The 26,577-nt window shown below is 41.3% G+C and overlaps 1 protein-coding gene across 1 annotated transcript in view; it reads right to left on the bottom strand.

Annotated features, from left to right (window-relative positions):
* The window catches only part of ERBB4 (erb-b2 receptor tyrosine kinase 4), a 1,039,775-nt gene that overhangs the window by 258,989 nt on the left and 754,209 nt on the right, over positions 1–26,577 (bottom strand). Inside the window, exons 6-10 of the mRNA XM_075069950.1 lie at positions 17,725–17,843; positions 13,189–13,330; positions 10,387–10,500; positions 6,669–6,795; positions 1,482–1,555 (exon numbers count right to left, since the gene is read on the bottom strand). Coding sequence (XP_074926051.1) covers positions 1,482–1,555; positions 6,669–6,795; positions 10,387–10,500; positions 13,189–13,330; positions 17,725–17,843 — 576 coding nt within the window. The remainder of the gene's footprint in view (positions 1–1,481; positions 1,556–6,668; positions 6,796–10,386; positions 10,501–13,188; positions 13,331–17,724; positions 17,844–26,577) is intronic.

Here is a 26,577-nt window from a genome sequence, read left to right as displayed (position 1 = left end):
TAGCCCTGCTGACATCAACGGGACTTAAAGCTGTGACCTTCAGTGGGACTATTTGGGTGGTTAATGTTTGGCAGTTACGTACCTTTCTGAGTTGACACTTATATTACCTAAAAAAGAACAGGAGTACTTGTGGCACCTTGGGCCTGGTCTACACTGGGGTAGGGGGGATCGATCTAAGATACGCAACTTCAGCTACAGGAAGAGCATAGCTGAAGTCGATGTATCTTAGATCGACTTACCTCCCGTCCTCACAGCATGGGATCGACGGCCGCGGCTCCCCCATTGACTCCACTTCTGCCTCTCGCCCTGGTGGAGTTACAGAGTTGACGGGGAACACGTTTGGGGATTGACATATTGCGTCTAGATGAGACGCGATACTTCGATCCCTGATAGATCGATCACTACCCGCTGTGGATGTACCCTTAGAGACTAACAAATTTATTTAAGCATAAGCTTTCGTGGGCTACAGCCCACTTCATCGGATGCATAGAATGGACATTCTATTCTGTACAGCTATTCTCTGCATCCGATGAAGTGGGCTGTAGCCCATGAAAGCTTATGCTGAAATAAATTTGTTAGTCTCTAAGGTGCCACAAGTGCTCCTGTTCTTTTTGTGGATACAGACTAACATGGCTGCTACTCTGAAACCTATATTACCTAAGACACTTCATTATTTAGGGTGAGATTCAGAACTCACTTGCACGTTGGTAATGTTGCTGACCAACTGGGGTTGCTAGTGGATGTAAGTTAGGGCACAATTTGTCCTTGATTTCTGAGTGGTAAAGCATTTAGGGACATGTCATATAAGGTCATATTAAAAAGGGCAAAAGTTTGCTTAAACTCCTCCCCACCCATAGTGGGTGCAGCTTGTCTTTGTGGTTGTTGCTTGTCCTTAACGATATATAAAGCACTGGAAACAGCAAACAGTGGAGAACTCATAGCTGTGGTACTTCACTTCACAGCCCTGTGAGCTGAAACTGTAGCAAACACGGTGGAAGTTCATGAAGCACTATATGGAGTTCGAGCCATACAACTCCCATTAAGAGTCACAAACCAACAGGAGTCACAAACTAAACTCCCCCACAGCGATGATTTTAAGATGTATATTAAAGTCAGAGCAGTGGTTTGGAACCTTTTCTTTACAGCACCCACTTTTTCCCTATCAGGAGACCCCCCAAATTCTCCTCCCATCTTGCTTGTATCTAACCAGGATCTCCTTCTTGCAATAAAGTCCTGACCTCCTGACACCTGTTTGTATTCCCTAGATTCAGAACCCCAGAGTTCGACAATGTTCTGCATTAATAAGAACAAAGAGTATGTACTTGTAAGCAACAACTGATACTGAAGAGGTTAAGCAGTAAACGTTTATCAGACTTGTGGCATAGCTAGTTAAAAAAATACATATCCTTTAAATATAAACAGACGGCAAATGTAAAATAAGGAAAGAGCCCAAATTATGTAGGATCACAGAGGTGAGTTACCTGTTATCTCTCTGACTGTTTGGAAGATATTTAATTTCTCTGGGTCCATTGCTGCAATTGTGTGATAGGGGTCCCTGGAAGATTAGAAGGACACACTATGATGATCTGAATATAAAATGAGCAGGCTTATGAAAGTACATTATATAGTAGCAGTATTCGGAATATCAGCACCTTGCTTTTAGGTAGCAAATATACCAAGTCATTTTTCAATTCATTAACTTCCTGAGCCTTGGATGTTTCCCCAGGAGTCCTGAGCCCAACATCTTCCAGTTCAGCTTGATGGAAGGTGAGGGGTGCTCATCACCTTTACCATTTTTTGGGAAATATCTACGAAAATCAAACCGCAAAGGGCTGACTATCAAAAAGTGCCGAGCTCCCACCCTCTCCGGAAATCAGGCTTTTTCCAAGGTGTCTCAAGTTTCCCACCCCAAAATTGAGATGCCCAAAACAAATTTAAAAGTCTTAGCCAGAATATGATAGTGCAGACAACGCTGGAGTTGTCTTATTTCATGACCCTTTGCTTATCACAGCAAATAAAAGAAAGTAAGAGAATATTTTCCTGAAAGGTACCTCCTTAATGTAAACTTTATTACACTGTGACCCCTCCATAGAAGAATACTTAAATGAAAATGCTGATCTGAACAAAGTTTTTTTGAAATACAAGGAAAGGTTCTTGTGTAATACTGTGCTATGGAATGTTTGCATTCTTTTTTAAATACATCCCTGGGATGGAAGGCAACCTCCGAAAAGGTGAAGTATGCATTCCCAACATCTCATTATTTGCCTCTCCAAGAGACATGGCGCTTGGGATTTGTATACAAGGGTAATGAAACATGTTGCCTTTGGAGACAAGCCCTCAGAATTCAGTGCAGTGACAGAGTAATGGGGGTCACTTCTAATCTTTACAGAGAGCATTTCCAGGTGAGCAGGAGTGAAATGAGCTCTGGAAACTTAACCTAAAGCCCAGTGGACCACAGCAATAGCGTACACTTAATTTTAGCAAACTGGGGCTCTCGTAAAAAAAGATGACAGGTTTTGAGGATTCAGCATAGAAATGTAATTTTTCTTTTGAAATCCACTAATATTAAAAAAAGACCTCTTTGCTAAACACAAGACTACTAGATAAAATATCCCCATCCCAATGTCAGTGAGTATTTTAGGACAAAAAAAGTTCAAACCAATAAAGAAGAGAAGCCGATGTATTTTTCATAACCATTTCCTCTTCTTACAGAAATGTAGGACAATACGCTCTTCCCCCAACTATTCCAATTATATTTTATTGTTGGGCCACTTATTTTTATTGGCATTGCATGCTAAAATCACTGAAGATACATTTCCTGTGCATGCTGACGGTAGCTTAAATCTTACCTAAGCTTTCTCTCCAAACACAGGAAATTAAGAACCTGATTCAAAGGCCACTGAAGTCAATGAGAGTCTTCTGACTGACTTCAATAGGCTTTCAATCCGGCCATAAATGAATACCCCTTATGTACCAGTGCCTTTATTAAACTAAACTGTCCTATTATGGGACTTCTAGAGAACAAGTGAGCTGCAGTTCACTAACGTCATACGGCAAGGGCCAACTTTCTATTGATAGCTTCCTTCATTTTGTTCCTTCTGATCATAAGAACACACAAAGAACTTTGAGTCCTAGCTAGCTTCATATTTATTTTAATATTCCCTTCTTGAAAGGCGGTAACAAAGCAGTCCTGGAAATACCCCATCACCAGCATTTCTGGAGGGGATACATTCTGCACATTTAGCGTTCTAAAAATGCTTTGTGCAAACTGCTCTGGGTATCTTTTTCTATGAATTTCCATTCCTGAATTCCAGCCCCCGTGTCTGTGGTTAGGTGTTAAAATTATTTAGAATGAGCTTATGGAAAAGATTTCAGTGACTTTTTTTTCTCAAGGCATACTATTTTTTTAAACTACTAAGCTTCCAGATCATACATTGCAGCCAGTATCATCTCTGGACTATAAAGGTGTCTCATTCTGTATTTCAGCCAATGCTTTCTCGGTCTCAAATTGAATGCCAGATTCTACATACATGCATTAAAGAATTTCACTTCACTCATACACTTAGGGAGAAGCTGTGTATTAACACTGACAAAGACTACGAGCATTATCCAAAGCCTACTGAAGTTAATAGAAAGGTAATATTCATTGACGTCAGTGAGCTATTGACTAGGCCCTATTTATCTTAACAGGTCTTGTAAACTAACAAATGAATCACAAGAGTGGAGATGCAATGTTTTCACAAAGCTGCTATAGAAAAGGGAAGGGTAGCATACTAAATGTATCTATTAATCAAAGAGCCAATACTGTTTATATAGTTAATGATCAACTCCCCACTAAGTGAGGGTAAAATACGAACAAGCATCTTGTACTTCATTAGGCAAAGTATTTAAAAAACAACACATAGGCACACACACTTTTAATAACCTGTGCAATTAAAATGATTCTCCACCATTGTAAAAACTCCTCTTAATTCCCTATTTCCCATGGACTCTTAATTCCTATGACCTGAAGTATGAGAGAGTACACATTTCTAAAAAGAATAGGCTAGAATTCATCCTGAATATATGCATTCATGGAAACAACTTCCTTATTTAAAACTATGAGTGGCAAATATGTATTTGATTATTATTTCAATACACTGTCAATTTATTTAATGCACGTTTTGTTTAATTCTATTTTGCAAGTTGTTCCTGCTCTTGTAAGTTCCTTTCTGTAAATATACTTTGTAAAATTTATAAAATTTAAACAAACAAAAAAAGAGCCTCCACACTATAACATTATTTTAATTCATTCTCTGAGCTCTTCTTTCTTCCAGTATGATGCATATTTCTCCAGCCTGTTCCTTTCAAGATCTCAGGCCTATTTCCAGTGTAATGCTCAAGGTTAAGTCGATTGTGCTGCTTAAGACTGGTATTAGTCTTTTCGTGCAGGACACTGATCAGAGCATGGTATGGTTTCAGCATGAATGTCACAAGCTTGTATTCCACTGTTCCAACACGGCAATATATTTTAGCTTTTTTGCTTGTCTTTTATTTCTAGTCCATGATTTAGATCCTTTTTCAGAGAAAGCTGCCCCGAATATGATTTTATTCCAAGGTCATTTTTGCCCCAACTTCTTGCTTGATATTACAGAGATTCATTAGCACAATTCAGCTCATAGTTCTGCTCTACATTTTTGCAGCTAATACCCTAAAAATACTCAAAATTAATTTCACTTCATGCATTGGCTAAAGCACACAATATGTTCAGACTCCTATACATTTGTCTTGCTGCCTTTTTCGTGTTTTCTAACTTCCTTTCCATCATGCGAGTTTAACAAATTTATAGCAGCCTCCTTGGTTGGTCATTTGTAGAGATTAGAATGTGTGAGGTGTGACCATTGATTCCTGGGTCACCCTCTTCAGTGATCCCCCAAGTCTGCAGCAGTACTTCTTTGAATCACTTACACCTGGTTCTTTATCCATCCCTATGCTTTATTGCATTAACCTTCCATACTGTAGTAGTCCCTCCTGTGAGAGATAAGATCAGCTACACAGTCAAACTCTGACTTCCCTGTTTTATCATCATCAAGCTCTAGGGTCCTGATCCAATTCCCATGGAGTCGTTACACTGACCTCAATGCACTCTGTATCATGCTGTAGGTAACGGTGCACTACAATTGGCACCTATAACAAATTCAAATATTATGGAATCAGGCTTCTTTCACCTCACTCCTAAGGGCAGTCTGAAAGATACATCTTGATATAGGTCATTCTGATTTTTCTACATATCAGAACACACAGGATGACTATGGAAAAATCCACCACTATTAGTCATGTCAAAATTCTGTTTCAGATCCTTTGTTGTAGTGTTGTTAACCAGGCTTTCCCCATGCGGCGGCAAAGTTGCAGGCATCGATTTGGCGTGGGAACTGTAATTAGATCTCAGTTCTCAACATCTGATGCTAGAAACTTTAAGGAGCCTACAGATCTGATGTAAAGATTTAAAAGCTATGTAGTGCCAGAAATAATTGAATAGTTTTTGTTGTTACCATGCAGCAAAGAAAGAAATTATACTCATAACAGCGAAGTACTTATAGTCATAACAGCAACGTTTCCATGTGCTTGACTGTGCTAATCTATCTGTGGGATTTTTTTCTTTATAATGGGCACTGTTATACCTCACCAAGGTGGCACCTTAATTCACCTTGGCTGAGGACTGATGCTCACGTGAGGGCTGAATTAAAAAGGAGAAGTAATCATATTTCTGTCCTACCAAAGATAGTCCTTTCAGGATGGAAGGAAGACTATATGAGAAAACTGCTAGCTGCAGTATAGGTCACCTATATCTAATCACAGAACTTCTTTCCCCAGGAGGCATTTCAATTGGAAAATGATGCCCATTCATATAAGGTGACATCAGTAGTGCGAACTGTTGATTTTAATGGTGACCAAATGGGGCACCAAAACATAATCTAAAGTGCCAGTTAACTCTTTGGTATACCTTCCTTAAGCAAGATATAACCAGCTGAAACCTTGGATCTTATAACTCTCTCTCTCTCTACAGATGTTTCGGAACCTTTCATAACACTTGGAAGGATTCAAGGCACAGACATGTCTGAACTGAAACACACTGGATACAACCCCCTTGAGCGTTGTGGGTGTTTGCAATACAAACTTGATTGCACATTTCACAGCCGTATCTTATCTTATGTTCAAAGTCCAGGGGGCGGCTCTTTAGCTGGTGTGCATTGTTATAGGAAAGGGAACTATGGCCATTTCAATCAATTAAAGATCGGCCCTCAGATCTGGATCCACATTTTGCAGATTAGGCCCATTTTTAGTTCAAGATAAGAAAGTCAGTGGAAGTGAACCGTTCTCTCCCCACAATCCCTGACCAGCTGTCACTCCAGTCCAGCGACCAGGGTCTCCAAAACTGAACATATGATGCAACTGTGTTTCCTTTCACCAGCACAAACTTTCTTTCTTATTCTTTGTTTCATAAAAGCTGAATGTGGGAATCAAGCTGGCAGTACCAGCACTTCAAAAAGTGATCAGAAAACCAATTGATCTTGGGGCTTCTCTTTAATCAGGCATTCTTACAACCATATAAATCAGAAATGTCCAAAGCTAGTTCTGTCCTGCAGCCTGCCCCCTAACATACTGTGTAAAAATGTGTTAGTGCTCACCCATGAATCCCAGTGACAAGAAAGATTAGGTTCCCATTGATCTTCGTACAGTTTATGAACTTGTCAATGTTGCTGGAGTCAACGGTTTGAGCAGACAGCAAACTCCCTGTGCCGATGCCATCACATGCTGCCAAAACAAGAACCCCATGAAAACAACTCGCAACAAGATTAAATGAATCAATAAATATTTGCTCCTTATTCACCTGAACTTTCATGTCCTCCAGGGATGGGCAGAATGATTCTGGTAAAACAAGAATCACTGAGGACCATTGCCCGTCCCTCAAAATGAACACAGGGACAAACCTCCCAAGGCTCGAAAAATATGGCTAAGTACTTGTGATGGAGACTTTTAGGCAGGAAGTGCCAATGTTGTCTTCATTCCCTCTTACCGTCCAACTAACATACCAACGGGCCTGGAAAGACTCTTACACCGTTAGCATCATTGCTTGGCTGTTGTATCTTTCATAAGGGGGCAATAGTGATAGAAACTTCCCTGTAGAGTCCTTATGTCCACTTAATTCAAACTTTGCATGCTCTGGGGTATACATTGCACATAGGAACATTCAGTACCCTAGATTACACAATAAGGCCTGGTCTACACTACGCGTTTAAACAGAATTTAGCCGCGTTAAACAGATTTAACCCTGTACCCGTCCACACAATGAAGCCCTTTATATCGATATAAAGGGCTCTTTAAACCGATTTCTGTACTCCTCCCCGACAAGGTGAGTAGCGCTGAAATCGGTATTGCCGTGTCGGATTAGGTTTAGTGTGGCTGCAAATCAACAGTATTGGCCTCCGGGCGGTATCCCACAGTGCACCACTGTGACTGCTCTGGAAAGCAATCTGAACTCGGATGCACTGGCCAGGTAGACAGGAAAAGCCGCGCGAACTTTTGAATTGCATTTCTTGTTGACCCAGCGTGGAGCTCTGATCAGCATGGGTGGCGATGCAGTCCCAAATCCAAAAAGAGCTCCAGCATGGACTGTATGGGAGATACTGGATCTGATCGCTGTATGGGGAGACAAATCTGTTCTATCAGAGCTCCGTTACAGAAGATGAAATGACAAAGCATTTGAAAAAATCTCCAGGCTATGATACAGAGTCCCACAGCACAGTGCTGTGTGACAAGCGTAACGGAAAGCAAAGAATCAAATGGACGCTCATGGAGGGAGGGAGGGGTACTGAGGACTCCAGCTATCCACAGTCCCGCAGTCTCCGAAAGCATTTGCATTCTTGGCTGAGCTCCCAATGCCTGAAGGGTCAAAACATTTTCCGGGTGTTTCAGGGTATATGTCTCGTCAATTTACCCCCCCCCCCCCCGTGAAAGAAAAGGGGAAAAAAATGTTTCTCTTGCCTTTTTCAATGTCACCCTATGTCTACTGCATGCTGCTGGTAGACGGGTGCTGTGGCGCTGAACACAGCATCCCCCCTTCCCCTGGTGGCAGATGGTACAATATGACTGCTATCCATCGTCATCATCAGCCCGTGAGTGCTCCTGGCTGGCCTCAGGTGAGGTCGGCCGGGGGCCTGGGTAAAAATGGGAATGACTCCGGTCATTCCTGGCAGATGGTACAGAACGGCTGGTAACGTCCTCATCATAGCAACTGGAGGCTGAGCTCCATCAGCCCCCCCTTTCATGTCTAAAGAAAAGATTCTGTACTGCCTGGACTATCATAGCAGCGGGAGGCTGGGCTCCTCTCCCCCCCCACCCTTTAATGTCCTGCCTGGACTATCATAGCAGCTGGAGGCTCCTCCCCTCATTTTATCTCACTAAAAAAAAGTCAGTGTTTTCTTATTCCTGCATTCTTTATTACTTCATCACACAAATGGGGGACACTGCCACGGTAGCCCAGGAGGGTTGGGGAGGAGGGAAGCAACGGGTGGGGTTGTTGCAGGGGCACCCCTAGAATGGCATGCAGCTCATCATTTCTGGGATCTCTGGGGCTCTGACACGGAGTGGCTGTGCTCTCTGGTTCTCTAGTACACTTGCCCCATATTCTAGGCAGGACTGACTCTATTTTTAGACAAAACATAAAGAAGGGAATGACCCGGGGTCATTCCCATTTTTGTCCATGCGCCCCTGGCCGACCTCAGCGAGGCCAGCCAGGAGCACCCATGACAGCAGCAGACGGTACAGAATGACTGATAACTGTCATCTCATCGCCAATTTACAATGCAATTTACATGGCAGATGGTGCAATAGGGATGGTAACCGTCTCTGACAAGGCAAAACGGGCTCCATGGTTGCCATGCTATGGCGTCTGCCAGGGCAATCCAGGGGAAAAGGATGTGAAATGATTGTCTGCCATTGCTTTCACGGAGGAAGGATTCAGTGATGATATTTACCCAGAATCACACGCAACAGTTTTTGCATTGGGATCTCAACCCCGAATTCCAATGGGCGGGGGAGACTGCAGGAACTATGGGATAGCTACGGGATTGCTACCCACAGTGCAACTCTCCAGAAATCGACACTAGCCTCGGTACATGGACGCGCACCGCCGAATTAATGTGCTTAGTGTGGCCGCATGCACTCGACTTTATACAATCTGTTTTACAAAACCGGTTTATGTAAAATCGGAATAATCCTGTAGTGTAGACATACCCTAAGACAACATATCTATCTACCTGCCTAACTAGGCTCTAACAGTAGCAGCTATCAGCAAAGCATCTGAGCTCCTCCCAGGTGTTTAAACAACATCAGTAATTTCTCTCCTTCTTCCCAACAGGTCAGAGTGAGAACTTGAATGGAAAATGGTGTGTACATGCACATGTTCCTATGTGGGAAAGAGGTGTCTGTTGCAGGAAAGCAACATTGTGTAGATGAGTTTTGCATTAAATTCTGAATGTGGTAAGGCCTGTTGTATTGATTAGCATAAGGCAGAAGTCCTTGTGTTTGTCTGTTTTATGATGCCCTGTGTGGGGTAGCTGTTTGCTGACTGGATCAGATTTTATGTAGCTGTCTGGTGAGCTAGCTGCCATCTCCCCTGTTATGACACAGGTTTGTGGTAAGGAAAATTGCCAGTGTTTTGATCCCATTGCTGCTGAAACCTCCATATAGCAGGAGAAGCCTCAAGTTGCCCATAGACACAGAGCTGTTGGGAAGGCAAAGTGACTCAGGTTTCCACCTGGAGGCTTCCTGTTGAGGCACAGGAGGGATTTAGATATTTCATCAATGCTATTGGAGGGAAAGGAGAGGGTCTCTTGTCTCTCAAAGCTATTCAGACAGGAGGCAGAAGAACCTCAGGTCTCTGCTTTGGGAGAGCAGAAACTCAGCAATTGTACTTGCAGGTTGTTCGGACATCCCACAAAGATGACAATAAAGCTAGTGAAGAATCAGAGCTTTGAAAGTGGTCCTGAAAGGTTCCAACAGAGAAGCTTTCAAACTAGTGAATGTTAACAAATTCCAACACCACCAGTAACAAAAACCTACTGGTCTATTCCACAAAAACAGCCAAAAACTATCCCTACTTTTCCCAAGGACGAAATGAGCCTTTATACTATATTACCACTGTCCAGCGATAATCCTACATTACGTTATCTTTTGGAATACTCGTCTCATGGCAGCCATCATAGTTCTACATTTTGTGGATGCCCAAAGTACCCAATATCCTAGAACTTACTCGTGAATACATTTCATTTAAAAGTAATACCCTGTTTGCTCTACTAGAATGTAGAGTAAATTCAAGCAAAGCTATAATAAATGATAACCTACCTTTAGGACAAATGTCAGTGCAGGGTTTGCACATCTTTATACCATTTTCTTCAACCTCCATCTTGGAGCTGGGACAGGCACGCACACAAGAGCTGGAATCTACCACAAAATTATCTGTAAAGAAATAGTGCAGTGCTCAAAAACAAGCCAGTATATTAAGTTATATTGGGGCATGATTTGGGGGGCGTGTCTGAAAATCAATATCAGTTATTTATTGCCTTGAGTATTTTAACGATGGGTAAGATTTTCAGGAGCTCCTAAGTGAGTTAAGTACGTAGGAGCCTAAGTCCCATTGAAAGTTACCTAGACAGATTCTCCCCAGTGCCTATGTCACCTCTGAAAATAGGATGTAGGCAAGCATTTATGCCAATTTTACTCAATATAATTTTGAAAAATGTTTTGAAAATATTGTCATCCCTTTTCAATCCAACTACTGAAAAAACAGCAATGGACAGATATCTGTCTGAAGGACTTCAACAGAAGTCACATGCATGCCTACAATACCCATGTGTCCCGGTATATAGTACCTTGAGAAGAAACATACTGCAGAAAGAAAAAATAATGAAGAATTGTTAATTTTAAATACCTGAAACTACCAAGAGACAGTGAGTTATCTTAGACTTTTTGGGGGGAAATATCCTATATGCCAGCTATCTTTTGTTTCCATAGACTGCAAGTATATTGGCTACCATTAACATAATGGAGCTATTGCTGAAATCAATGGCATTACTCCTAGAGTACGTTATTACTCACTGTAAGTAACAGTGGAAGAATTTAGTACTTGATATTAAGAGTCACAGTTCTTAATAGTTACCACAGTGATCATGGTTTTCCCCATTGCAATTATATGGAATATCACAGTAGTGGTAAATTCTACAGCGTGATAATTTTAATGGTGGCCAATAAACTTGTGTAACTCACACACTTCCTGGGTGTGGTGTTCTGTCCCATCTAATGGCACTGAGCCAACTTAGCAAGAGAGAGACAGAGATAAAATGAGTCTGCTCTACAGCCTTAGCTAACAGCCAGTTAACTTTTAGTTCATGCAGTAGAGGCTCACGCACTAAGCTCCAGAGGTCCCAGGTTCAATCCCACCTGCCAGGGACCAGAGTTTGCTGGCATTACACTTGCACTTAATTTTATGCCATGATTAGAGCTGTGCACAATATTTGCAATAATTCGCAAGCCAACTGCAAAACAACCTAGGGTTGAGGGTCAGGACTTTCTGCAAACATGGGTAGATGAAACTGAATGTATATCATGTGTCAACCCAGCACAAAACCAGCCCTTTTCCCTATAGGACAAAAAGAAAGCCTTCCAGTTACAGGTGGAATGACACCAATCTCCATCTATTCTATAGAGCTCTTTACACTACGCTGATTATCTTAGTATTAAGCAATGTGACTACTATCTGTCTCATGGTTCTTCTCTCATCCTCTCCCCAAGGGCAAAAGTGTGTGCAGGGCAGTGTGTGTGTTTTGTTTGGATTTTTTTTTTATGAGTGCATGTGCTCTCTCTCTCACACAGAGCTACATGGTTATGTGAGAGAAGACATTGTCAAAGAAAGGTGCCTGGCACTTAGAGAAAAAGATGAAGAGATTTGTGTTGATTCTTAGTTCCTGTAGGCACCTGAATGCACCCAAGGTAAAGTAGGTGGGTCTTAGGTACATGTGGCAATAATGAATCATTTAGAATAACATTCATTGAAACTGCCAGAATATTATCCTTAAAATAATTACTTGCAAATATGTGTGTCCAGCTCTCACTCTGGGGTTTCAATGGAGGGAAGAAGTTTCTAGAGTGGAATAGGAGGACCCTCTATGGGAGTGATACTTGGTGGTCTCCCTTGTTAATTTCAGCGTTCTTTTAAAGTTTTATTTCCTTTAAGAAACAGACACCTTAATTCCATCATAATGAGGATTTCAGACTAGTATGCATTTTAAAGTTGGTTGTATCATGAAAGGATGCACAGTAGCAAGATGGGGGAAAAAAAATGATGAAAAAAATCAGATACCCTAGTCATGGGCCCAGTATGGGAACTGGAATAAAACAGGACACGACAGGATAGAATAGCCTTGTCAAAATATGTTAGGTAGTGTGATGCTTCAATGCTTTTCCTAACGCCTTAAGGATTGTGTTCAGAATTTGTATTGTATAATCTGTATTGTACTGTATAAAGTAAGACCACGTACCTTTATAGTTAGAGATAACCTCAAACTGGAATAGTGGATTTATTAAACACTTGAATTTAAGGAAAAGGTGGGTTACAAAACTAGTGACTCGTTTCTAAATTTGGGGAAGAAAAATCAGAACTAACTAGACTTCATCCTTTTTGAGGAAATAGAATGTCTGAATATCCTCCTAGTTAATTAAAGTCTAGCATGCATATAATTTGGATAAACAAGTTATTTTACTGAATCTAGAATTTCTACCTTTACACAATCTTTTTCATTTAGCACAGGTTTCTGCTTCACGCAATAAAGGGTACTTCCTAAGGTTACCACAGCCCAATTAAGAATATTAATATAATAAGTTTTAGTCATAAAAACTGAAAGCCACTTAAGACTTCTCCCCGCCCTTTCGCTGTAGTACAGGGCATTTTTAGAACAGCATCCCAAAATGAAACTCTCTTTGATTAACACATAACTTCAAGGTATTACTGCCAAAGAGCATACCGGGCGCTATTACACTATTTACTTAGCTCTAAACTTAACATTGCTTAGCAATGGTTTCTTAATAGAGTTTTCTTCACAACTTGCACTTCAATGACAACGTGAAAAAGGCAGTAGTCATGTAACTTACGTGGGCACTTCTTGACACAAAAAGCTCCGTAGGTGTATTTGGCATTGTGGTTGTGCTCCAGCTGGAAGGTGGTGGGATTGTAGACAAAAGTCTGGGGGCACTGAGTGACACATGCGCCACTGTCGTTGAAATTCATGCAGGCCTGCAACACGAGAAAGCAAGTAGATCAATCATGCCTTCTTTTGAATTGACTTACTTTAGAGCAGAACCTTGACTATCCATTACCTTCAAAGGCATTGTTGCAATTATAGTGGATGGGATACATTGTTTTTTCCTGGTCTGCGTTTAGCCACTTCTTTTCTTCTTAAGATATTATTAAAGGTATTATTATTAAAGCATGGGTATGTCCAAAGCCCTGAGCAATCCATTTTGAACCCATACGAACCTTTTCCGTTTAAATGGAACTTGATGCCAATACATCTTCTAAAAGAGAAGCCTTATTTTTTTTATTATTATTCTTACTATTAGCAATTAACTAATGGCAAACTTGATAGGCAGTTCTAAATCTGACAACAGCGTACAGCTACTTAAGCTGCTCATATCCTGGCTGAACACACACTAACGATCTATGCTGTAGAGGGCCACCCTTCTGATCTCTCGTGGCACAGTTCAACAGAGGGACTGAAACTCCCAATTAGACAGCAATGAGGATAAGTATTTCCCATGCGCTAGCACTGGAGGGGGTCGTTTTCCTAAGTGGCAAGTGTAACCAGGTCAGTTAATTCACACACTGGGAAGGAATAATAGGACTCAATATTCAGGCTCCACCATACATCACTGACAGAGGACAAGGCCCTGACACATGAGGAGTCAAGTGTGTGGATAAAAAGAGTAGATGACCCTAGGGAAAAAAATAAATTGCCTATGCAAGACTTGAACCTAGAGAAAACACTGATTTCTTCATTCTCTACCATTCTGTATTGTGCCTATTTTATCAGTTATAACTGATAAGGCACGCTGACAGCAAAGCTCTCAAATTAGAAAAAAAATTCTGTCTGGTTTAAAGTTTTACATGAAAGGTTTATGCACTTAATTTGGGCCAGTGGAGGCCACCCCAATCCTACCCCGGGATCCTCCCTGTACGGTTGGCCATCTTGGCAACAGGATTGTGCCTCCCCGTGTAACTGTATAGATCTTCTGGCAGCCTGATTGCCTCAAAACCTCTTTGGCCTTGGGATACAGTCTTCTGGTCATCAAATAGCCAGCTGGTTCCACTCTCTGTCTTGCTTCTTCGAAGAGCTAGCAAGAAACGTCACAGCCTCAGACCCAGGGAGGAACTTCAGGGCACTCCTCTCACATTCAGAAGCAGGAGGACTGAGTAAGGTTCCTCTGGCTCTGCTGCCTCTTTTAAAAGCCCTTACCTCAGACCAGGGCCTGAGCTGCCTCAGAAGGCATCACAGAGATGGGATGAGGATGGGGCCAGCCGGGTCATACCTGAAGATTTCAGGAGGGGAGAGGGTGATCATACCCTTCCTCCAGAAAACTAGAAAGGGATATAAGTGCTGCTGAAGGGAGAGGACCCACCAGGGAGAGTTGGGATGAAACCATCAGCCTTGCATTGAGTTCTTTGGTTCCCATGATCCTTTTGAGTTGACAGCCTGTCTAAACCGAACCTGCCATTTTTGGTTCATCAGAAGCATTTATTTGAAAATAGGTAGTAATTTTACAGCTCTAGGATTAATTCACCAGAAGCAGTGCATTTGATTTAGTTAATTCCCAATAAAGGTAAGTTCTATGGTTGGATCAGGCCCGAAAAGGAGAATCGTGTCTCCACTCCAGATTTATTTTCACCCCAGATCTGAGAACATCATTAAACCCATGTATGTAAATACAGTGAAACAGCTATGCCACAGGATGGGTATTGGCTTGCTTTCAAAGGTGAATGCACAGATTAATGAATGCCAGTGAGTGAAGAAGGATGGGAGAACTTTTCCCAGCAAATATTAAAAACATTTTTACAACAGGATATTATTACAGGCTTTGAGAGACTGCCATAATGTGCCAAAGGATTTCTTAACGCATCAGGAACTGTACTTTAGTTTATTAATAAATACTAATTTACTTTGTTTCCTCAGCACATTTTCTACATCCACTGTTGTCTTAGCAAGTACTTCATCACAAACATGACAATCCTCTGGTGATGACTTAGTAAATGCATAATCAGAATGAGGCACACCAACAATACATTATTCAAAGAGATGACACTTTCCAGGAAGAATCTATTAAAAACCAATCTAGAAGACTCAGGAAGTTTTAATTTATGACCGTAAAACTTTGTGTACCCTCATAATTGTTTCACTAACATATGCAAAACTTACAGTGCTTGTTTCTAAATGTGCCCAAGATGCATATGAAAGCAAAACAAAACAAAAATGCAAAGGGAAATATCAAGATGTACATCTCAATTCAAAAATAAATAGCTACATTTTCTCCAAGACATCTTCTGCATCTCCCCCATTATAGCCCAAAAGGGTACTACTTCTAGCCCAGCACATGATAGGAATGAAATGAGTTGTTCTCAAAGCTGTTGAACGCTAAGGCTTTGATTTTTATTTATACTAAAGGCCCCTGGCATCCCCCTGGCGCCCTTTCTATTTTCATACTGGAGCAGCACAAAAGTGCTAACATGATTTTAAGCACAGGCATTTCCATAATTGCTACAGAGAAGCTCCAGAAAAATGTGGAGTGTTCAATGGCCCATAGAAATCACATTTTCTCCTGTGCATGGTGGTGTTACAGAAATAGTACTGTAACAAATACATGGCCTCCTAAGACTTCAGGAAGGATCAGTGTGTAGTGAAAGTGACAGACTGGGACTCAGAAGATATGGCATCAAGTCATAGCTCTGCCACAGACTTCTGAAGTGGCCTTGTGCAAGTTACTTAACCAGTCTCCCAATTGTAAAATGGGTAATAATACTTTCTCTCATAGTTTGTCTAGTTAGACTGTGGGGGACAGGGACTGTCTGATGGAAAGCCCACTGAAGTCAACATAAGGACTTCCACTGACTTCCAGTTAACTTTGAACAACGCCCACTATGTGTATTTTCAGTACTGTGTTAAATAGGGCCCCGATCACAGTTGGCAGCTTTAGTTGCTTGCTGCTGTAATACAAGTAGCAGTAATGTGATGGCTGTCACTGTGCTGCACTCCAAAGCCACTCAGAAGGTCACCGTGGTGACAGGGATAGAACTAGCCCTGTATACTGCAAAGCACAGGCCCTCGTCACTAGAGCTGAAGGAGAAGATTTGTGGGCCTGTGACACAGTTGAATAGTTATCACTTCAAAGTTTTTTTTTCTCCCGCTGTTGATAGCTCATGTCAGTTGATTGGCCTCTTACAGTTGGCATGGCTACTTCCACCTTTTCATGTTCTCTGTCTGTATAAATATCTTCTTTCTGTGTGTTCAATTCTATGCATCCAATGAAGTGGGCTGTAGCCCATGAAAGCTTATGCACAAATAAATTTGTTAGTCTGTAAGGTGCCACAAGTACTCCTGTTCTTTTTAGTTGAATAGTTCTGCTTCCACCCAAGAGTGGCAAATGTACACATACATTCTAGCCACTCCAATACTATCTATTGGGCTATAAAATAAAATATACAAGATTAGCACAGATTGCACCATGCACGATGGTCTTTCCTTATGCTATCTGACAGAGATTTTCAAAAAGGTCTAAGAGTTCGGCTTCCATTTCCTCTGAAAACATCACCTTCTGTGCTGGTATATTAGCACAAGTTAGTTCAGAACCTAACCTGAAATTACTCGGGCAAATTTAGGTATGCACCCAGCTTCCACTGAAGATATTAACAGACTGTGTATCTTTGTGAGGTAGAGGTACATGAATTCTTTCCACGGTAATAATTAGAGTTACACAACTAATTGACTGCATCTGGAAAGAATCTGGCCATATTGAGAATGTCTGTTTGAGAAAATTAAGCTCCTGATTCAGTTTTAAACCTTTTTCTTTTTGAAAGGATGTATTGTGAGCATTTGGATTTTAGTGACTAAGAAACATTTGTTCTTCTCTTTCTTCTAAGAGGCACACCCCAGTTGAATAGGTGAATTTGTTTAAAGACAGCCTAGGAAGCATAAAAAAAACCCATCTTTAACTAGGAAGCCAAATTGTATTCTCAAACTTCAGACAAAAAATATGCAATGCAAAATACATTACATATGTGTGCGTATATATATATATATATATAAACCCTTCAGCGCAAAATGTAATGATAAATGCCTATAAAAACTCCCCATCATCTATAAAAGCTAATTTTAGAAAAATGAAAGATAAAAATCACAAAGATTAGCATATAAATCTGTATTTGTAAATCTCATAAATCTTTTAATGAGTAATATAAGCTGATAAGTAATGCAAATGTAATAGGAAAAATATGAAATGATAAAATGTGCAGCTGAAAGCTTGAAACGCATAGGCAATTCAATTAAAGGTGACAAAAAATCATGAATTTCATGGATTAAAGCATAAGCACTTGCACTGTGGCCGGTGGGATGAGAGAAATTAGGTAACTCCCAAACATACAAAGCAATCAGTGTCTTTAGGTCCGGAACAGCCTCCAGCGCATTCCCGATGGCAGCAGTCACTGACGTACGGCCCGTAGCAACGTCCATCACATTGCTCTGCACACACTGTCTTTGTCACTGGAAAGGACAGAGGAATCAGCTGTCAAGAGAGAGCTGTTTAAAATGAACAGGGATATTAAAAAAAAACAAATCAATAAAGACAACGGAGTATTAAGAAGAGAACATCTGATTCTCTGAAATAACCTCTAGGCCGTGGTCACTCAAGTCCTATGTAATATCCCATCTACAAAGGAACATGAAAATGCTCAGGTGGTAGGACAGATATGTCTGGATTTATGAGGATTTGTTCTCTTAACCCTGGGAAGTCAGCGCAAATCCTGAATCTCTCATTTTCAGGGAGTTAGCAAAGGTTGATGACTGGCTGGGAAAAAGCCTATTGTGATATCAATCGGTTTTAATGTAGTTTTTCGTAAAGAATGACAGCAGTATGTAACAATACGTAGATACTCAGAGTTAGTTGAGCAAAATCATAGAGCCATATTTTCCCCTCAACTAGCACCCAGGTAGCCAATGCTGCTAAATGGGCCTATTAGAGCAGCATATAGGTCACGTACTGTAACATACCACACTGCAGGCTTCTACATGTTTTCCGAAATGCTACACTCTAGCCCAAATTTCAGACCAAAAGGACTACATTCAGCCCTTTTGTAAGCCTTCAATGGCATTACCCTCATCTATGCCAGGGTTAAATTTGATCTAATGTGTCAGGAACCAACTGAGTATCTTCTGTTTCTCAGTACTTCGTATCACCGTGTTCTTTAAAGCATAAGCAATTGTGGCACATAAAAGCTGCATTAACCAGGGGACATTTCCTTTCCTAACTGACTTCAGTGGCATTAGGATTGAGCCCAAGGTCTTCCACATTACCAAAAAAAAATAAATCAAAATCAAATCCTCTACATTTTATCCTGTTAAGTACCAAGTCGTCTTCTCCCAGTGAAAGAACTATTGGTCCACACTCATAAAACATGCAAGTTGATACTTATCAAAACAGATACAATTCCCTAAATTCCTGGTGATTCAAAGTCAGTAAGTCAGCAACCAGATAGTGCTCTTCAATATAATAGCTAGATTGAACCTACTGAACTCTGTCTAATTAAAACATGAATCCCTCATTATATTCATTGTATTAAAAGGCTGAAAAAGACGGTTTTTGGAGTTCTCAGTAAGAAATCAGAAAAGCTCACCGAGGGCTCGGTTTTATTTTCTGTAAGATGAAACATACAGGTTGTTTCTCCACAAACTCATACTGATCTTCTCTTTACAGCCCTGCTTCTCATACTGAAGGATCCCAAAGCACTATATAATTGATCTGGTATATAGACTACACACAGGAATCACTTAATCAAAGCCAACTGCCTCTGGATGAAATGCAGCCCTGCTATGCAACGGACAGAAAGTGAGAAATGGTGTTTCTGACTGAAATAGCAGATGGAATTCAGGTGGGCAGAATTTAGTAACCAAACTCGAATTTGCCCAACATATGGGGATGAACGCTACTGCTCTGACAAACAACAGTTTGTGGCTTAAGAACGATGATACGTGACTAGGACCAGAGTTCTGAGTCTCACCCAAAATACTTGAGTTTTAATTCACCTGCAGCAGCGCTGAGCTCCCTCATGACATGATGGGTCACTGCTTCAGTACTGACCAAGTTAAAAAGTGCTACTTCTTTAATCACCGGCACCACTTTCTGAAACAAATAGGTGTCTTTCAGGATAACAAGAGGCAGTGTAGCAGTGGTCAGGGCACTAGATTGAGAGTCAGGAAATCTGGCTAACACTCACCTTGGGCAAATCCCAGTTCTAACACTCACCTTGGGCAAATCGCTTTACCTCTGTTTCTCTTCACAACTTTTGGCTATCTTGTCTCTTTATAGTGGAAGCTCTCTGGTGCCACAGTCTCTTGCCATATGTCGATGCAGTGCAATAGAGCCTCTAAATTGGTTAAAAGCGACAAAGAGTCTCGTGGCACCTGATGCATCTGACGAAGTGGGTATTCACCCACGAAAGCTCATGCTCCAATACATCTGTTAGTCTATAAGGTGCCACAGGACTCTTTGTTGCTTTTTACAGATCCAGACTAACACGGCTACCCCTATGATACCTTCTAAATTGGTTGAGCCTTCTAAGTGCCAATGTGGTACAAATAAATGCTAATCAAACCACACTCACATATGAAGCCAATTAATCTCATTTGGCTTGTACTATGACAGGATCACAGCACACCACAGTCTGCCTGTAGACCATAGTGCACAGGAACTTTGTTTAATGGGAAAAAATGGGAGAAGTCAATAGTTTACAGGAAACCCTATAGACCACTGGATGTGGAATGTCTGCACATTTTGCTTCAAGCTGTCTTTGGCAGAGGAGTAATGATGCTACACTCCTATAATTAACCTTAATTGACCACTTTGTTCAAAAGTAGATCATTGCTTGTGTATGGAAAATATTTTTCAAGTGTTCCAAAAAAAAAAATCCCCCCCAAAACCCGCTACCAACTTTCTCCGCTAGACGTATTTTAATAAATTACTGATTTCTCATATGTAAAAACTATATTTAAGAAAATAAAGGATGTTTATAGTGTAAATGAACCCATTTTTCAATGTGAAGTCCCCTGGCTATCTATTAGAACTTTAGATAACGCAAAAAACTATTTAAAGACATTACATTTATGTGTGGAATAAAGGTGTAAATAAGCAAAGAGAAGGTAAGAAGCAATCATCATTTAAAATCTAAAGGAGAAAAGTAACACACACAGAATAATTTTATCCATTTTGATAACTAAAACAAACTCACAGATAGAAAATATTTTCTTTGTGACTTATGTAAACTGAATTGCAGCACAAATGGAAGATTTCTGTAAAGCAAATCCACTTACTGTCAACTTACTAGTAGGAAGAACAGGCAGAGCTTATTTAAATTACTTTAAATAAACATATATCAATGCAACCACAAAACAGATATGCAAATCAATAAACATATCCAAGAACAACTGGTGATCTGCAGTACATAACTACCATAGCAACATTAACTGATAGGGCCTGATCCTCAGCAGGTGTATTTAAGTCAATGGAAGTACGCTGATTTAAAACAGCTGAGAATTTCCTCATACTGGACTGTGTCTGTTTTTCAGTATCATTTCATTATTCAATATATTTATTAATCGGTATATACAGATAAATAAAACTCATCAGTGCAAGTAAGTTTCTAATGAAAGCCTATCTATTTTACTGTAGTCTGAAAGTTTGGTACAGTGTTAACTCCCATGTGAATATGGGTACCTTCCAACTCATTTTAACAAAAATTTCACTACAAATGTGTGAAATTCTTAGTGCTCTGTTTAAAGTACACAGCGCACATGTGGTTGATGTAAAATAACAAGAAATGACTGTAATAAACAATCCAAGGTGTTATAGGTAGGAATGGGAGAAACACTGTATGCTTAACCCTTTCAGATCTCACTAAATCATTTTGTAAGTTCTATAATGAATGGTTAATTTTTTCCCCCTCTTCATTTCTTTATGGCTCTCCAGTTTCTAGTTTTGAGCTAGGGTTAGAAGCAGAAATGCCAGAATTTATCAATGAAAAACTATTCTCGCTAGATATTTGAGCTGGTTGATATAAAGCAGTACCTAAAAACTAGAGAGAAACCACGATTTTAGGAAATTTACAACTTAATTTCTGGAATAAAGACATTTGATTAATTTCAGATTATAGCTTCAGAAAAGTCTCAGAAATTCATAGTCATAAAAAGTGTTACTGCTATACTATCAACCTTTTTTTTTTTTTAAGTGAAAGAGTTAGTATGGCCACAAATGTTGCCATATGGTTAGGTTTGGTTCAAATCAATGCCCAGTTTTGAATACATGAAGGTTACCTACCTATAATCAGAGTGCTTTGAGATGGCCCTGCATATTCACATTAATGGGTACTGCACCACCAAGCTGTGCCTTACGGTAAAAGCCTCTTCTAGCAGTGTAAACTATAGTGCTCCCATTCCCCCCATTCTAACCACTCCCCTCAGCATCAAGATCTACTGAGGACAGGGCCAAAAAGGGGTCTGAGTGCTGTTACCACCTCATTTCCTTCCACCACAAAGCCAGAGACCGAGAACAACAAGGACTCAGACAGAGAGGGGAAGGTGGGTGGGAAGGGTGACTATGCAGAACTATCTTGAAGAACTCCGGTTTCAAGTAAGAAACCTTCATTTCTGCTTCTAGTGGCTCTGATATTCCCACTGATGGGACAGTCTGACAAGCAGTGTTGCAGCTAATCTGGAGGTGGGAACAGAGTCCTCGTTGTCTAGAGATTGAAGCATCGCCTGACTGAATCCAGCACCCTCTAGCAGAAAAGCTCTGCCTTCTATGGACTCCAGTATGGCTCCTAGAAAAGGGATCTTTTGTGAAGGGCAGAGGATTGACTTTGGGTGGCTGAGAAAGAGCTTGAGGTCTGAAAAGAGATTAGTGGTGAAGACCATATGGTTTAATGGATCCTCACGTAAGGACAACTTTGGCAGCCAGTCATCTGAATAGGGGTAAACAAAAATACACCCATTCCTCAGGTAAGCTGCTACCACAAAGAGACATTTTGTAAAAAGTCTGGGTGCCCCTGAAAGGCCAAATGGAAGACCCTGAACAGGATATGGTGATTGCCCACCACAAATCGAACATACTTGCAATGATTTTTCAGAATAGAAATATGTCTTTTGAATTGAGAGTTGTGAACCAATCCATGACCAACAGCAAAGGGATTATGGTGGCCAGAATCCAACATGTGGAATCAAAACTTCAAAATGTATTCATTTAAATCCTTTAAATCCAGTGTCAGCCAAAAACCAACCAAACAAAAAAAAACAAAACAAAACAAAACAAAAAAACCAAAAACCAATCCTTCTTCTGCACCAGGGAGTAAAATCCCTGACCCCTCAGGTATTCAGGAACCTTTTCAACTGCTTCTATCAGAAGTATTTTTTTCACTTCTGTGAAAAACATCACTTCAGGAGAAGAGTCCCTGAAGAAGGAGGGTAGGGGAGTTGGGAAGAGGCAAAATTCTTAGTTGTACAGCATAGCCTCTTTCTACAGTCTCTAGAACCAATTGCGCCACTGTAATTTGCCTCCATTTGTTGCTGAAGTTGACTAGCCTGTCTCCAAAGGAAAGGGTACATTGGTCTCATCTGACTGGTTCTCAGCTCCTGATTGTCCCTTCAAAACGGATGCTTGTTATGCTGTGACCATGACACTAATGAGGAAGCAGTTTGTTTAGATTTGGATCTTGGCTTCAAAAGTCTTTTCCTACAGTGTCCCTGGGAGGATACTGGTATTGCTGGGTCACCAAAGGATAAGATTCCTTTAGCAGAAGGAATCAAACCCAGAGAGCGAGCTGTCAATCTTAGGTTCTTCAGTTGTCCCAGCAATTCGTCCCTCTTCTCAATTAAAAGAACCCCTGCCTTCAAAAGGAAGATCCTCCAGCTTAATTCTAGAGGCCATAGCTAGGCAGGAGAAATGAAGCCATGTGTGCCATGTGATAGTCAAAGCAGACACAAGTGCTCTGGCAGCAGAGTCTGAAGCATGAAATGAGGTGCTGGGTGTATGATTGACTACATCCTGGACCTGCATTAAAATGGTTCTCACCAACCTTCTTCTGTTATCAGGCAAGTCCGGTAAAAACACTCATACTTTCCTAGAGATGTAATTGGTAACAGGCAATGACCGCCTGATAATTAGCCACTCATAGAGAGGGATGATTAAGAGAATATCTCTCTCTCTAACAAATCAATCCTTTCCCCCTCTTTATTGGCTGGGGTGAGATATGATAGTCCAGATCTTGCTGTGTTACTGGAAGCAGCTACCTTAGGGACAGGGTGCCTGTGAAAATAGGAAAGCCCCTCAGAGGGCATCTGAGACAGCTTGTCAGTTTTCTTAGAAACAGTTTGGCAAGAAGCAGGCGTGGTCCACATGGATTTCGCCAGCTGTAGCACTCCATCCATAATGGGTACAGATATTTTACTAGTTGAAGTAGCTGCGAGAATATCACAGACCAAGTGACAAGTCTCTTCTGCAGGCAATGCAGAAAGATTTGAAGTGGACCCTATAATATTCACAAAGTTATGGAATTCCATAGTGTCCTCGGAAGGAGAGGAGGACAAAGCCACCCCCACGTGTTCATCCAGTGATAAATCAGGTTTATCACAGAATCATAGAATATCAGGGTTGGAAGGGACCTCAGGAGGTAATCTAGTCCAACTCCCTGCTTATAGTCCATTTTCAAATGCTCCTGACTGAAGACAGAAGGTACCTCCTTGTCCTCTTCTTCAAACAGTGTTTAAGGCATCACTGTCTGTAATGTCAACAGATTCAGAGGAGTGGAATTCAAGACTTCTGGACTGCTAAATCCTTAACAGATGAAACATTACCTCTCTATCCACTCGAACAGTAATTAAACTAATGAGATGGCTTCCAGTAAGGCTATAGGTCCCAGATTGCCAGTCTCCCCAACAATTAGGGTTTGGAAATGAGGAAGAGGACCACAGAGTGGTATGAAGTGAGCCATTGGTCTGTGTATTCATCCTCTATCTTCCTCCTGGTTAGGATTTGAGTCTGGATCCAATATGGAATGTAATGCTGATAATAGTGGATGCAAAGGGAAAAATGGAGATCTGGCTCCTTGGAGAGACTCTGCAGAGGTCCAAGGTAAAGGAAGCAAAGGGTGATTCTAGGGAAGACCGACAGTGTCTTCTGGCCTCCTCCTTTTAACAGCAGATGGGGAAGATGACCTCGGAACTAGGGAAATATGTCTCCTTTTGAAGCCCCAGTGATTTCCCACTCAGAATCAGTGAAGCAAACAGAGCGGGCAGGTGAACCTGGGATATCATGGTGACAGAGTCTTCTGGAACTGAGAACATAATCAGAACCAATCGAAGAACTGACAGCGGATCCAAAAATGACATCAGATTCAACATTCCATACAACTCCCTTATGCCTGGCTATGAAAGATGGAACGGCTCTCTGCCAGGTAATCATAGCAGTCTTGTCAGCATCTGATGAATCCAACAGTTCTGATGCATGGGAATTGGCACTGCTAACACTGACCGGCATGGCTGTTTTTTGGTCTTCCAGCCTCCTTTTCCACAACGGACGGAACCAGAGGCACTGATGACCCAGTTTCTGACACACTGAGCAATTCCAACTTCTTGGATGCGGAAGTGGAAGTCAGAACCAGCCCTGGTCCCACAGATGCAAGGTTTCCATTGGGGTCGCTTAGTTGGGAAGCACAAGATATGGCAATGGTGAGAGTGGCCAAACTCTTTCAACCTCTCTTAAACAGGGGCCAATGGAGCCGACCACATGGCCCTCGATTTGGACATCTGTAGCCTTAGAGGCTTGACTGAGGGAGCTGCAGGCACCAAGTCAGACCCCATCAGGACTTGAAGATCTCCAGTTGCTTGGAGCTACTGGTAGCCACAGGAACAGAGACTGCTCTGTTTGACCTAGGATCTGAGTCTTGATCAGGTCCAAAAGATCTAGCCTCAAGGGCTTCCTTTAGGAAAAGGAGTTGCAAGTGAGTCTTTCTATCCTGGCATGCTCTGGGATTAAAGATTCAGCAAATCCAACACTCAGAAGGCGAGTCTCCTTCTCCCAGGCACTTGAGGCACTGCATGTTCATCAGATGCTGGGCAGACAGCTGGACAGGAAGCCCACTTCTTGAATCCTGGCTAATTCTGTTTCTTCAGTTCCTCTATCACCTGGAACCCACAGAAAGCCTAATTCACTAACCAATCAAAACGAGCTAACACAGACTATTTCTAGCAGTAAGACACTGTGACTCTGAAGAGACCGGAGCAGTTCGTATCCATCCAGGCTGGTGGGGGAAGTTGGTGGGAAGGAGCCTTGCTCTCAGTGCACCGTGATGCTGAGGGGACAGGCATGAGGAGTGTGGCAGTGCACTAACTGACCCTGCCGCAAGAGATTTTTATTGTGAGACACCACAAGGTGGTGCAGTACCCATAAATGGCAATATGGAGAGCCACTCAGAGAACTGCAAGAATTTAAGGGAGCTCTGTATCTAGAGCTAGGTTTGAATTTAAAGGCTGTGAAAGTTCTCCATCATAATACTCTGAACAGAACCTGAAATGGGAACAGTGACACTCACTGGATGACAATGTTCAAAATCCTGATCCAAAGTTTGTATCCATCCATAATTATGAGTGATCAATATCTCGTGGGGTTTGTGTTGTCATTTTTCATTCCCGAAACATGTAGAAAAATTAAAGTGAATGAGGAACAAACCAGCCAGACCAGCAAGGAGAATCATGTATTCTGGGATATCTACATTCAAAAACAAAGCAAAATAAAAAAGAAAACTAAAGAAAAATCAATAGAACTTTAACACAAGCTTGCACAACACTGGAGGCTAAGCCAGGAAGTGAGGTTTACAGCAATGTCACTGTACTGCTGCTGCTGCTGCCGACTCGTTGCCTCCCAGGTGGGAAATCTTCCTTCAAAAAGAGGTAGGTGTTGCTAGATTCTACTTACCCAGCTGCTGCTAGGCTCCAGAGTTCCCTAGAGAACCCCTTTCCCCACCCCCGGGAAGTGAGATTGTCTGGGCACAGAGAGAGTGTGTTTACAAATTACTGAGGGGAGTTTAAAGTTTAAAAAGCACTGTAAGGGGGGGATACAGAATAATTGGTTTTAGCTGCTTCTCAATACTTTTCTTAATCCCATTATTGAAAAAGCATTCAGCTACCACCAAACCACTGGCTTCTTTGCAAAACTGTTAAGGGGTAACTGTAA

This window comes from Chelonoidis abingdonii, chromosome 10 (assembly GCF_003597395.2).
Source record: "Chelonoidis abingdonii isolate Lonesome George chromosome 10, CheloAbing_2.0, whole genome shotgun sequence".
NCBI classification, from domain to species: domain Eukaryota; kingdom Metazoa; phylum Chordata; order Testudines; family Testudinidae; genus Chelonoidis; species Chelonoidis abingdonii.
This window is presented reverse-complemented; position numbering and strand designations above follow the sequence as displayed.